The sequence below is a fragment of the Atta colombica genome, unplaced genomic scaffold, assembly GCF_001594045.1.
Source record: "Atta colombica isolate Treedump-2 unplaced genomic scaffold, Acol1.0 scaffold96, whole genome shotgun sequence".
NCBI lineage: Eukaryota > Metazoa > Arthropoda > Insecta > Hymenoptera > Formicidae > Atta > Atta colombica.
Window position 1 is genome coordinate 1,182,805 of NW_017259590.1, and position 14,368 is coordinate 1,197,172.

Sequence of the window (14,368 nt, forward strand, 5' to 3'; positions counted from 1 at the left end):
ATGCGTAAGTTTCTTTTACATTTATTGTATTGATACAACTATACATGAGTATATTAATAAATTATTTACAAAGATATGATACATTGTTTTCTTGCCGAAAATATTATAGGAGCATGTACTATATATGCAAAATATGTAGCAAAAAATTCTGTGCTACAAAATGAAAATCTAGAAATATTAACAAAAAAAACTGACACTATCGACAATAAATATCTTTAAAAAATGTACATATAGATGGAATGAATACTACGTGATCAAAGAACGTTGTATGTACGCACGCATAATATGAAAACATCTGTACATTTTTCAATGATAATTTACCATTAAAATACATTATTTAACATAACACTCATTGTAATCGTATGATCGTACACCGGCTCGCGCGTGCATCGATACAAAAATAACATGATATATCTTAGATTGAATGAAACATAACTTTTTTTATGCAACTGTAAACATATATAATGTAATTTGATTCACTTATGCGGGTTTATTAATCTTTGATAAAAACAATCTTAGAATTTCTATGTATTGTTGGAAAAAAAAAGTATTTTTCAACATCACATTAGCATATATTCCAAATATCATTGTTGGAATAGTCAATCACCTCCCGCCACTTAAAATATATTCCAATCAAAAAAAGAAAACGAGATACTTTACCTAATCGTCATTCGAAACAAATTGAGATAAAAAGATAAGATTATTCAAGTTTTTGATCTTGTTTCTCTCCGATTTTTGCAAACAATTGAACTTGTTGTCTCCGCTAGAACTTCAATATTAGACAAAGCAATTGTTTTTTTTATTTTCTAATTAGGATATGCTGGGATATAAGTTAAATCTTTCGATCTTTGTTTATTAGCATTCATAATTATTTATCATATCAGAGAGATTATTTTGTACTATATTTTTACCAGAATATAGATGCTAAAACTGGTCAACAATTTCTATGTATGTTAACGTTTCCTAATATTTCTTTTTCACACGCACCGTGCTTATAAGTATTAAAAGTTAATGCTTTGCAATGAGTAATCGACTGTTTTAATTGACAGAAGCATACGTAAAAAAAAACATGTTGCGATGATAAAAGAAATATGTGAAAGGAATTTACAAGTATTGAGACTTACAAATCTAAAATGTGCGTAGAACTCTTGGGAAATTCCAGTTTTAATCTGTTGTATTTTTGGATCTTTTAGATACAACAAATCTTGTTCGAAATCGCGATCCGAAAGAATTTTTAACTAAACGAGCACCGGATTTGATGTTGTGAGATTGCCGGATAGTGAATCGTTGTTCTCCTTCTTGATAAGGACTCGGTATGAACGAGCTCATTTTTCTGTGAAAAATAAAGAATATAAGTTAAAAGACTTTTTTCTCTGATAAGAAGAGACGAAATAGAGACAAATGAAGTTTTTAAAAATGATAAAACACATAGCGATGAGGGTAGTTATATCGAATCAATGAATAACAACCTACGATGTTGCTTTGAAGAAATGTTTTTATTAGATCTGGTTTGAGGCGGTGAGAACACATAATTCGGGACCTCTCCAATGTCTGTAAATAGAAGAGTACGATTTCAAACCGCTATTTAAAATCTGCTATTCAACAAATGAATGGAATTATACACACGTTCCAAATTGGATAGAAGTCGACTATAAATGAATTGTGTAAAAAAAATGATAAAAATACAATCTCTACGGAAAGAAAAGGGAATTTAAAGAATAATTTACACAAAGATCTTTGAAAGCAAATCCTTCAAAAGAGATATTGATAAAAAATTCCGTTTATTATTACATAGAGCGTTCCTTGCAACATAAGACCACTTCACTTGGTAAGCGGCCTAATTTTTCAAATTACCTTTCTCCAATGGTACATCATCCGTTTTCTCCGGCAATGAGAACGAATACAGATTGCTGGACTCTTGACTTACACTGATCTTGCGCGGTCTACCTCGTCTCGACTTCACGGTATTCGTTTTCGTCTCTTTGATCATCGTGACTGATGCAGTTTTTCTTTTAGGCGCTGGAGTATCTTGCACGGTTTCAATATCTATCTTTTCATCTCCTTCCACTAACTCTTCCGCTATCGGTGATACTACCGTGATATTTGTGTCAACATTTCTGACTCTTCTTTTCATATCTGTGTGTGTCACATCTGCACTGGACGCTCTCTTCTCTCTGGCGTTATTTTGCACAGCCTTCTTCCTGGTAGATCTCGTCTCTCTTATTGACGGACTCAAAATTTCTTCCAATTCCTCCGGCACGGAGAGTACCGACGCGCTTCGAACGCGCGCATTTGTCGTTAGTCTATCGACAATCTCTTCTGTATCTCTTGCGGCAGAATTCCTGGATTTCTTTGATTCTTCCGGAGGCTCAGCGACTTCCGGAATGATTTCTTTAATAATACTACTGGACCTACGTCGCAGTGATCCTATAGGCTGCGTTTTCATCTCTTTAGGTACTGAACTGCCGCGTTTTCGAGTCGTTTTAATGTCTGGCTCCTTCGAACATTCCTTGTCCCTCATGGATAATCTCAATGATCTGTTTGCCGTTGCATCATCCGTATCGGACGACACCGAAGACTTTCTCGTGCGTCGCAAAGATCTCTTGTTCGCGTTCTCGCCTTCTTCGTCATCACTCACTAGTTTTACGAGCCATGTCGCGCTTCCTGACTTTGCGAAACTCCTCTCTCCTAGAGAAGGAGTGTCTTGTAATTCTTTTCTCGCGGAAGAAGCAAGTCTTGTGCTTCTCCTTACTGGTAGTTCATCCTTGACGCTCTCGGAGTCGCTATCCTTTGTATTGGGCTGAGAGTATTCCTTCGTTACAGATGTACATCTGCGGCCTCTCCTCATTGATGGTTGTGCGTTGGAGTTTCCTGATTCACAATTCTCATCTAAGCTTATCACTGAGCTCATTAATATGTCCTTCGCAAGAGAATTCGCTCTTCGGCCACGTAATTTTCCCGAGGGAGAATCCATCTTTATTTCCTTCGCTGCTGAATTTGCTCTCCTCAAACGCGATGATATTTCGAAATCTGTTTTCTGCGACGAATGATCTGTTGAAAAATTTAAAGGGTCCTTCATCATTGAACTTGATCTTCGTAAACGGGTGACTTTCTCCGACTCTATTTGCCGTGCCGAGATATCTTTTATCACCGAACTTCTACGTGATCTAGTCATACGTACAGATGAAACATCCATGATCTCAGTTTGATTTTTCTTATTTTTCGAGAAACTTTGATTACCTGACAGCTTCTCCTCAGTCATGTCTTCAACCTTCTCTTTAGTCTCCTCGGATACTTCGATCGTACTATCATCTACTTTATATAGTTTTACATAGCTTGAAAAAGTTTTGTCGGATTTGTCATGGACATTGACGTTGGATTGCTGCCGGAACGATGAAGTCTCATCGAGATCTTCTTTTGGAACGCTCTTGCTCCTACGCTCTGATTTGCGATCCTTCTCATTGGCTTTATTGTTCTTCTCCATTTCGACATTTTGTGTGACATAAGATCTTTGTAAATTAGAATATTTATCGTTTTTCGCTTTTGGCTCTTCAGTTTCTTTAGCATTGGAATCGGATTCATCGTCTGTAATATTCGACATGTCGTATAATATGTGTTCTGAAGGAATAATTGGCATCAAATGTATCTCTTTTTTGTTATTATCCACTTCATCAGGTACTACTGGTGTAACAGCTCTGCTATTCGCAGATTCGTCATCAGTCAAATCAACGTCACCTATTATTTGCATCGATTCTTGCAAATCATTAGATTTCGTCATACTGCATTCTTCCGTTCTATATCCTGGATTCCAAATCTCGCGGGATAAACAAGAAGCAGGAATTTGACTATCCAAATGCATCTGCGCGTCTTCCAAACTCTCGAACGTCTCCTCGTGCTCGTCACTATCCTCGTCGTTTCGCAATATAAGTAATTCCTCGTCAGATTCATCTGAAACGATCGGACTCGATTCCGCAATCTTTTCAGATTCGAAAAGTATAGGCAACTCGTAATTCTGTAAACTTGGACTAGCCTCCCTCGCGATTCTTCCATTATTGTACTTGTTCTGTTGATTGTTGCTTTCTATGACTTTATCTAAACTATCTTCTTGTTTTGCGAAATCACTTCCATCACAACCAAATTGTTCAATATGATGCACAGATCTTTTAGATTCGTTTAGTATGTTATCATCTTCCTTTATCTCGTACAAGTTATTCATGTCGTCTATTTCCATAGTTCGTTTGTTATCAATAGATGTCTGAGAAACTGTAATCCTTGTTAGTGGAGTAGACGTAACGGTAAATTTATCGTCACTATCTTTTGCCTTGGGCGGTGTCCATTGCGGATTAGTACGTCCTGATCTCTTTGTAAGATAGCTAATATCGCCGACGCTGCTGTCAGAGGATAGTATAGTAGTCGAGTAAATGGAGATTGGTAACAACGAGCTGCGATTTCTCGGTGTACCTAAGATAAAGGATTGTTCATTTATCTTTTCGGAAGTTCTCGAGATCGCTGCGGACAAGTTTACGGACGAGCCACTTGCTTTATCCGTGTAAAATTCCTGTGGCATTTCTACGGACGATTGTAAGGCACTTCTTCTGAGACTGGGTCGCGGACGGGCGTAGCAATGAATCTTACCAGAAGGACTGCTACTGTCACTCAAAATCGCGCTTTCATAATATTCTGGCCTGTTACTTGCGTTTGGACTGAAGAACGTATCATTACTCGCTTCGTTCGAACTAAGGGGAACATCAGCCTCATTATCTTGTTCTTTTTCCTTCTGTCTTCTTTCTTCTTTCTCGTCCTCTTCCTCATACATCAAAGTTTTTTTGGACTGATTAATGTTAAATCGTATTTGTCTACTAACTTTTCTTTCTTTTTCAGACATTCTATCGGTAGTTTCCTTTGCTTGGGACATTACAGTAGGAGACGTCGAGCTTCTTACAAGTTGTCTAATTTTCAAAATTGATTGCGGTGTTTCTAGAACACGATCTTTATTCACGGAGACATTAGGTTTGCGTTTTACCAGAGGCGTCTCGAAAGTCTCCATCAATCTTGATTCTTCCGAAATTCGTTTGCTCGGTGAGATGTTCTCGTCTGTTAGTTTCCGGCGTTTAACGTCATTCGGCATATCGTCTGTATCATCCTCTTCGTAGATCTGATCAACTGTGCGTTTGCCGCGACTCTTATGCGTCAGCGTCGGAAATAACACACAATTCATGTTTACGCCATGACTGTTGAGTCTCAATGACGTGCAAGGCGCACTGACAAATGGAATTTGAGATTTCTCTCCTCGTAAATAAGTCTCTCTGGCCTTTGTAATCACAGTTTCATATATATTTCGCAGCTTATCGTGGCTCTTACAATGTGACATCGGTCTGGAATAGCGTGTCTTTAGATCTGTGTCCGAATTCGACATGGTCGCGTTCATGGAGAATCGTTTCGTGATATCAGGCAAGGTCATTTCGTACGCGCTGAGCATAATGAACGATGTAGACTGCACGTCTTTGACTACGTTCGGTTGGTACTGCCGGATCGGATAGCCGCCAATTACTTCCGTATAACGACATCGTTGTAGATAGTACAATAGTCGTAAATCTTCCATCTTATTCTCTTCGAGAAATTTGACAAACACTTCCTCCTCCTCGGAGTCCAGAACTAAATGCAGAACCTCGTCGAGCTTATTATATTTTCTACACGCTCGAAAGAAGCTGGTTAATAATTGTTCGTAGTGACAGGGTGGTCGACAATGGAAAGCGGATTGTACTAAGCCATGTTCCACCGAAAGGCTCATGGCCATACCTTGTTCTTCTATAGAAGACAAGGGTGGTTTCCTCACACGAAGATACAAGAGCGCCAGTTTGTGTTGATTGTTACGCACCAAAGTGCGCAATATGAATCTATGATGCCAATCCTTGATATCAGAATCGCAAACTAATTGACCAGTCATTGTATCAAGAAATTCTTGATAATTTTCGTGATCGAGTAGCCAGAATGCCTGAGTGAGCTTGATAAGACTCGGGCTCATCATGAATGCGGACGGATATTTGATCAGCTGTTTCACCGCGGGATACGACCGCTGCAGCAGTATAGCTAGGTCCATCAGGAGATAAATTGTAATCTGATGTCTGCAATTGATCTCATTTATTTCCGTCTGATGACAATCGGTTAAATAAGATCGTAGTAGAGATTGCAGCGATGGCGGTGGATAGCAGCCATGCATGACGATGCCACCCTCTCTTTCCCATTGTGCTTTCAACGTGGAACACTCACGCATTATTAGCTCATCAATAAATAAATCTTCTTCGTTTTCACTATTACTGCCATTGTTTTTTAACAACTGTGCTCGTTTCTCTTTATAAAGCACCGAAAGTTTCGCATAAGGATAAGGCACTCTTAGCGTTAAGGAGATAGGTAGCGTACTCTTCTCCTCTTCTCCTTCTTCTTGTTCTAGCGTCTCTGCCGTCGCCATTGCTTGCTTCTCTTCTTCTAAATCTTGCATTTCGGGCAACAGACCCACGTCGTAGAACCAAAGAAGTACTTGAAAATATAAGGACACGCGTTTCAACATCCTTCGTTGCTTCATCAAGTCAACCGCCGTGGATGGCAATTTAGCCACTACATTGGACAAACATTCCAATTGTTGCGAACAAAACCGCAAAGTTTTCACGTCAATTTCACCAATGCTGCTACCTGATTGATCGAACAAAGAAATACAGAGTCGATCCGCGATCATTTTTATCGTAGAAGCTCTCTGAATGCCCCACTTGAGGAAAGTAGGATACAAGTAAGAGGCACTACCGTCCGACCACTCTATAGCGCATTTTATCAGAAAACTGGACCATCGCTGTTCTAAGCAGAGGGACAACAACATCTCTCGTTGTGCATTCTGATCGCTGGCAAATGAGAATTCTGAATTGAACGGCACTAACCCAACAGAAAGACATTTATGAAACGTTTCAAACGGTTGTATCAATATGATAGGACCCGTCATAGCTATTTCACGTAATAAATCGGTCTGAATACCACGAGTTATCCAGAACGTCAATTTCATTGAGTTCAACTCCACCCATTCAAGTGACAAAGAATTGGGATAGAACAGTTCCTCTGATGAACTCGGGCCGCTGCTGGAGAATTCTTGCAAACTGTGTGGGACATATGCAAAATTTATGACCTGATTGTCTTCCTCATTTTGTATGTCCGATCGTATACGATACGTTGCCAATATACTATTTGGATTCTGACACTCGCTAATGGTGTGCGGCATTTGCTCTTTGTACCATTGATTCAAGTCAAACAGAAATACTCTGTCGTTGGTTGCGATAAGCAGTAAATTATCCTCGCCTCTTCTAGTGGTCGAGTCGGTCTGTTCTGGGTTGGATTCTCTCTCAACAGTGCACAAATTGATAACTTTGTCTCCTTCGTTCAACTCCGATTCAAACTTCAAACTGGGATCATCTTCTAAATTAAAGTACAAATTTATCTCTCTATCACAGTATTTCCTTTCAAATAGCATGGCGTACATTCGCAATATTGGTGGTGCTTTTGACAACTCGTCCTGGTACACTACCCACAAATAATAAAAAGGTCTAGGATCATCTGTAGGTTCCAACAAAGCCAAATGCGTGACTATCATATTCTCATCAATGGGTGTACTGATCCATCCTATGGAACCATCATTCTGCCAAATTATCACTCTGCCTAAACAGCCGGAGATTAAACAGCCAATTTTTGTAGAACTAATGATTGCTGTGGTCAAAGTCTCGCCGAGCAAAGGAGATGTTTCGAAATCTTCTCTGTTAAAGCCAATGTGCTTTTCTATACCTAAAAATATATTAAATTTCTAAATAATTACTGATATAATATTAATCAAAGTTTGTGTGTCAGAGATGCATGTGCATATAGAAGGCAGTATACTAATCTGTTCTTTATTTCATATTTTTTATTTAATATAGTATCAACATGTAAACAAATATTAACTTGGATATACACAAATATTAACTTGATCATTTATTACTAGCACTTACGGTTGTTGAGCAAATTATAAGCTGCATGTTTTTCTCGAATGGATTGACGTCTATCAATAATTTGTTTCACCGATGGAAAATATATCTCTGCTGGTGATGTTTCATCCATAACAATAGATAAATCATCCATATCCCATACAGTTCTCCGAAGATCAATCATGATATGTTGAAGATTACGCAAAGCTACACAGGCCATTCCATCCATTTCATTTAATATGTTATCAGGTCTTTTATCATTGAATTCTTCCCATTCAGCACCACCCGTCACAACACATACTTGTTCTATCCCACATGGCATCTATAAAACACCATGCAAAATACAAAAGAATACCTTTAATTACAATCCTTAATACTAATTCGATAATACTAAAATGAATCTGATTTAGAAGATAATACTTACACGAATAGCTCTCAAAACACGGGATGTAGTACAGTCAAATATGCACACTAAACCAGAAGAATCTCTCAGTCTGCTTGCACAATTATCTATTCCAACCAACAGTAACGGAAATTCTCCAGATTGAATAGGGAATTGGGACACTGATGTTACAACACCACGAAACATCCAACTGCTAACGGTCTCTCCTATTTTTACATTAAAAACTACCAAGTGGCAACCATAACTCAGCCATGCATATGTTGCATTATGCAGAAATCCTCCACGGTAATCATTAACGTTGTCGTACTCTTGAAGATTCGTAGACTGACCATACTCTAAATTTTTTAACCAATTTGACACAGGAAATTGAAGATTCACGATCCTGCGAATCTACACGAGAAAATTATCGAGAAAATTATTGATATGTAAAAACAATAAGCTCTTCATTTATATATCATTCATTGTTTTATATTTTCGGCATAATTCGAATTAAAGTAGAAAAATATCAATTGAGAACGTTACCAAAATCACGATAGGTTATATCAATAATTGAAATATCTTTATGTTGTAATGTTACCTCGCAGTTGACTTCCTCTAACTCCTTCATCTTTCAGGCCAGCTACCGTAATATCATCAGTGAAAGTCGCATTTAAAAATCGTTTTTACACGGCTCGCAATAAGGTTAGGTTATGTTGGCGCCAAACCTTACGTTTGTTCTTGCAATTACCCGGAAGACATATACATACATAAGAGATGAAATTGCACGTGCAACGGAAAGTGACTTATCAGAAGAATACAACGACGGCGTAATTTGGAATCGTATTACGTACGAAAATGATATTATCTATCATTCATTTTCCTACTCTCTCTTCCTCCGTCTAACGACAATGCGAAAAGGATAGACAGTACATAGATGGCGTATACGGTCATGAATAATTAAAACTCTAGATATTACCGAAATAACGCAATCTTTTTATTAAGCCGAAATACCGATACTTTCCTATTGGCTATTTTAACCGCCATTTTCGATCTAATTATTTGTAGTCCAATAAATGCTTAGGCCGGTATTCATAGTCAAATCTTACATTCAAGACCGTCTTAAGTATAATCTTAAGAAGTCATGAACCAATCAGAGAACTGTATTAGCGTCTTAAGACATTACTTAAGGCAATCTTGAAATAAGAATGGATTGTGAATACTGCATAGTCGGTTCTTATTTTAAGTAATCTCTTAAGTCGCTAATGCAGCCCTCTGAGTTTCAGTTCATGACATCTTAAGACTGTACTTAAGACGGACTTAAATAGATCCGTTTGTGAATATCAGTCAGATCTTATATTCAAGATCGTCTATCCTAAGATCCTAAGTCTTAAGAAAACTGTGTTCCCAAATTCACAGCCAGTACTGAAAATCTACAATCTACGTTATGTGTATTATACATTTCAGTACTGATAGTAAATTTTGAAACACAGCCAAAATCACGAATCAGAGGACCGTATTAACATTTTAAGGCTCTTAAGATAGTTTGAAATAAGAACGGACTATGGATACCAACGACAGTATTTCGTTGGTGATACGAGAGAAATTTGAATTATAAATAAAACAGAAATCTGTAACTCAGACTGCGATCGAAGTCTCACTACAAATGCTTTGAAGCACTTGATTGAATTAAAAAAAGAATTTTAAAAATTGATAAATCAAAAAACGCTTTAAAATATTTGCAGCATTGCGTATCCTCAGATCGTATTCTTAGAATACCTTTAGAAACAAATTATCATAGTAAACTTTATGATCGAGGAAAATTTATAAAATATAAATTTTAAATTTCAAAACTTTTCTATTTCTTCACGATTAAAATGATGTGAATTTTTTTTGAATGTGAAAAAAAGGACTTTTTAAAAAATCATTGTAAAACAATATTTTAAAAAAGGAATTGAATTTAAAAATATGTTCTTCAAGAACATATTTTTGGCAAGTTAATAAATTTTTAGAAAAACATAATAAAATACATTTTTTTTTATCAATTCATTTTTATTTCTTAACATAGTCTTCTTTCAGCTCGATATACTTGATTCAACGATTCTTTAACTTTTTTAAACCGTCGGAATAATATGATTTGTCCAACTCTTCAAAATAAGCCTCTGTTTCGGCGATGAGCTGCTCTCTGATAGTGAATCTCTTTCCTTCGAATCATTTCTTCAGGTTTAGAAACAGGAAATAATCGCAGGGGGCTAAATCTGGCGAATATACTGGATAGAGAAGCAATTCAAAGCGGAATTCGTTGAATTTGGCTATCAGTGCCGGGCACGTGTAAATCCGTGCATTGTCTTGATGGAAGAACACTTTCTTCTTCGCCAAATGGGGATGTTTTTTCTTTAAAATGTTTTTGAAACGGTCCAATAAAGCTGCGTAGTAATCGCTATTGATCGTTTGCTTCAACGGAAGGTAATCGATATGAATTATATCGCGTGCATCCCAAAAAACTGGCCTTTCCGGCTGACTTTGTGGTCTTCGCCTTTTTCGGAGCTGGTAAAGTTGTTTTGACTGTTCCTTTGTCTCGGGAAGGTGTGAAGTAATAGATCCATATTTCGTTCACAGTGAATCGACGCAGAAATTCATCTGGATTACATTGAAACATCTCCAAACATTGTTTTGAAATCGTCATACAGTCGCGCTTATAGTCCACAGTGAGCAAACGCGGCACCCATTTTGTCGATAGTTTTTTCATATTCAATTGTTTGTGCAAAATTGAAATCACTGTGCCATGTGATATGCCTGTGGCCTCAACAAGCTCGCATACTTTCACTCGTCGATCAGTCAAAACAATATCGTGCATTTTATCGATGATTTCAGGCGTAGCCGCCTTAATTAGACCCGTCCCGAACAAGGTACATCACATGTGGATGTATGACCACGTTTAAATTCATTCACCCAATTGTATACAGTCGCAAACGCTGGTGCAGATGTGCTACGAACATTATCCAACTCGACTTTGATTTCTTTCGGCGTTAAATCTTTCATATATAGATGATTGATCACTGCATGAAACTCGTTTTTTCTATTTTGCAAAAAATACAAAGTTGTCGCTTTAATCGTCTACAGAAATGAAACCATGCGATGAATTTCGCTCAAAATTTGACAGTAATCAGAAATGCTATTTATCAAAAAGTAATGTGACATGGCAGTGCGAGTACCTTCTGACAGATTTTCTAAGAACTTATTGACTTGTTCTCGTATATATAATACATCTACTTTTCAGGATTATTTGTTAAATTCTTATCCAAATTAGATACACTTTATTATCGCTTAATGTTTTCCATTTTGAAAAAGTATATTCTTTGTTCATTAGCTTATCGTGGAAAAAATAAAAAAGTTCTAAGATTTAAAATTAAAATTAAAATTTTTCCTTTTGATTAAGTTTTCTGCGATAATTTATTTCTGAATTATAGATTTTACAAAAACAATCCATTTCGTAACATTTATTTCAAAATGACATAATTTTAACGAAAAATTAAACTTTTTTTAAATTTAACAAAAAATTAAATTAATTAAAAAATATTTAAAATAGATATGGATTTACTAGAAAAGAAATGATCTTAAAAACTCATAAATTTTTGTATCAGACAATGGACTCCTCTGAGCAGCGCAATAGTTTAAAAAAATTTATTTTCCTATTTTTCAAAGATTTCTTCAACTTTCGCCACTGTAAAACAGTTTTTGTGATTCAATTTTGATTTTCTTGGTTGTCAAAAAAAATTTCAAGCTTTAATTTGAGTTATTGTTCATCTCAATGTTTTTTTTGCCGAGTCATCGGCAAATTATATTAAAAGATGTTAAGAAATTGTGCTAAAATTTAGCTGGACCGTTTCTTTAGATATAAAGTGTGTATATATACATTATATGTATAATAATAGTTTATGATAACTAGAATCAAACTGAGTAAAAAAATTCTCTACTATTTAATAATTTTCGCAATCTTTTTTTAGTCATCCAATGAGCAGAATGTTTAAAATTGACGCATATATCTCACAGTCTGTCGGCAGAAGACCAAAGTCGATTTGAGTTAGATTGAATGTCAACTTTTAGTTGATTAAAAGATGACAAATATGTCCCAATTATATAACCAGTTGCCAATCAACCAATGTAGTCGACTTATGCCCATTTCTATCAATGTAGATTAACTTTAATTTCGATTCAACTCACTCTTCGCCTTTTTCTAGTCTTTAGAATTAGATAAAGACAAAGGTCGGTATTCAGTCAGTTCTTATTTCAAGACTGGCTTAAATAATATTTTAAGATGTTAATGTGATCTTTGGTTTGCGACACCTCAAGGCTGAACTTAAGATCTTGAATATAAGAACTAATTATAAATATCGGCCAAAGAGTAAAGCCGGAATCAGACTATGCATTGAAGATTGAGAGTAAAGATTAAAGATTGAAATTTCACCGATGAGGACAAAGAAGTTTTGATTCCTTTTGTTCTGATTCGTCAAACTTTAATCTTCCAATCTTCAATCTCATCCTTCAATGCGTATGTCCGTATTCATAGTCAGGCCTTATATTTAAGGCTTCCTTAAATTTATTTTTAGATGCTCAGCAGCCAATGAAATAATTCGTACAGTATCTGGACATATCGACTATAAGCCGAAAGTCATTTTATTTTAACAGTCGATTAAATATCGACTTTGAAAACTTACTTAAGTCGAAAAAAATATCGACTACAAATCGATAAACAATCAGACATACTGTATAGGCATTCGCGATAATTTTTTATTTTCCATTACTATCTTTGTATTATATATATGTAATATCAATCTATGAAAATGAGGGGGGGGGGAGAATAGAAATATTTTTTCAAAAAATGTAAAATTTCTCTTTTTGTAGATTACATACACATGATATACATTCTGATTTTAAAAAGGGTATATTTTTCAATATTTTGATCAATTCAATTAATCTTTCGAATATCAAGTTCAACTCATGCACACACTGCGAATAATTACGAATAATCCCATCCTGTTTTTCGATTAAATAATCTAGGCTGTCTTTTTTCTCAATAGTTATATTTTCGAGAGATAATTAAATTGTATCTGAATTTTTATATTCTCGATTCATTGTAACGATTATAAAAGCACGAACGTAAGAATCGTAAGAGTTGTGTTATATAAGAGAAACTTAAATCATTCACGCTAGTATAAGTGAATAAAGAATTGAGTCTAATGTTTTTATTTTGTCGCTCCGTTTACAATTTATAGACCTAGATTATCAAATATGTGATACGTCACATACGAAGCATTCTGATAACCCGGGATCTGAAGGTGGGGATCATTGGATTTATAGATCTTGTTGAAATTTATCTCTATTTATTTGATGTGGAATTCAATGTTGGTGTTCCATCTGACTTACAATGGCAACGTCAAAGAGTTTAATTAACTTGTTAGACGATACGGTGTTCGAGACTTTATCCGGATTATCCTATACGTATCCGCAACTAGAACATCATGTATCGCACAGAGTTGTACTGTCACCAGATGTACGTATACATATAAAAATATGCTTCTATAATGCTATTGCTTCATTACAATCAATAAAGGGTAACAGATATGTTTATAAAACAATTTTATACTTCGTCATCCTTCGTATAAGAATAATAGAAAGTTGTCTCTCTCTCTTTCTATCTCTCTTTTTTTCTCTTAATTTTTTATTTCTTTAAAGAAATAAATTTTATATTTGCTCGTACAAATTTAATTAAAAAGTTTAAATTATTTATAAGGAATCGATGAAAAGTAAAAATTGTATATTAAATAATATTTCAAATTTTCCAAGTTTGACGACTAATGTGATTTGATTTGAAAGTTTACACTATTATTTTAATACCGTTAATATGACTATTCTCATTTAAATTAATATATTGGATCAGATAGTCGTTTGCACGACTCTCTCTCTCTCTCTCTCTCTCTCTCTCTCT

The 14,368-nt window shown here is 35.7% G+C and overlaps 2 protein-coding genes across 2 annotated transcripts in view; one reads left to right on the forward strand and one right to left on the reverse strand.

The window, feature by feature from the left end:
* Positions 1-1,081: 1,081 nt before the first annotated feature.
* On the reverse strand, positions 1,082-9,010 carry LOC108693607 (protein ELYS). The gene is made up of 6 exons (XM_018202642.1): positions 8,981-9,010; positions 8,425-8,793; positions 8,025-8,322; positions 1,855-7,821; positions 1,470-1,551; positions 1,082-1,333 (listed from the first exon to the last, which is right to left on the reverse strand). The coding sequence occupies exons 1-6, from the start codon at positions 9,008-9,010 to the stop codon at positions 1,165-1,167; spliced, it is 6,915 nt and encodes a 2,304-aa protein (XP_018058131.1). The 3' UTR covers positions 1,082-1,164.
* A 4,735-nt stretch (positions 9,011-13,745) lies between these two features.
* The window catches only part of LOC108693735 (triokinase/FMN cyclase-like), a 5,231-nt gene continuing 4,608 nt past the window's right edge, over positions 13,746-14,368 (forward strand). The window contains exon 1 of the mRNA XM_018202846.1: positions 13,746-13,933. The gene's annotated coding sequence lies outside the window, so the exon portion shown is untranslated. The remainder of the gene's footprint in view (positions 13,934-14,368) is intronic.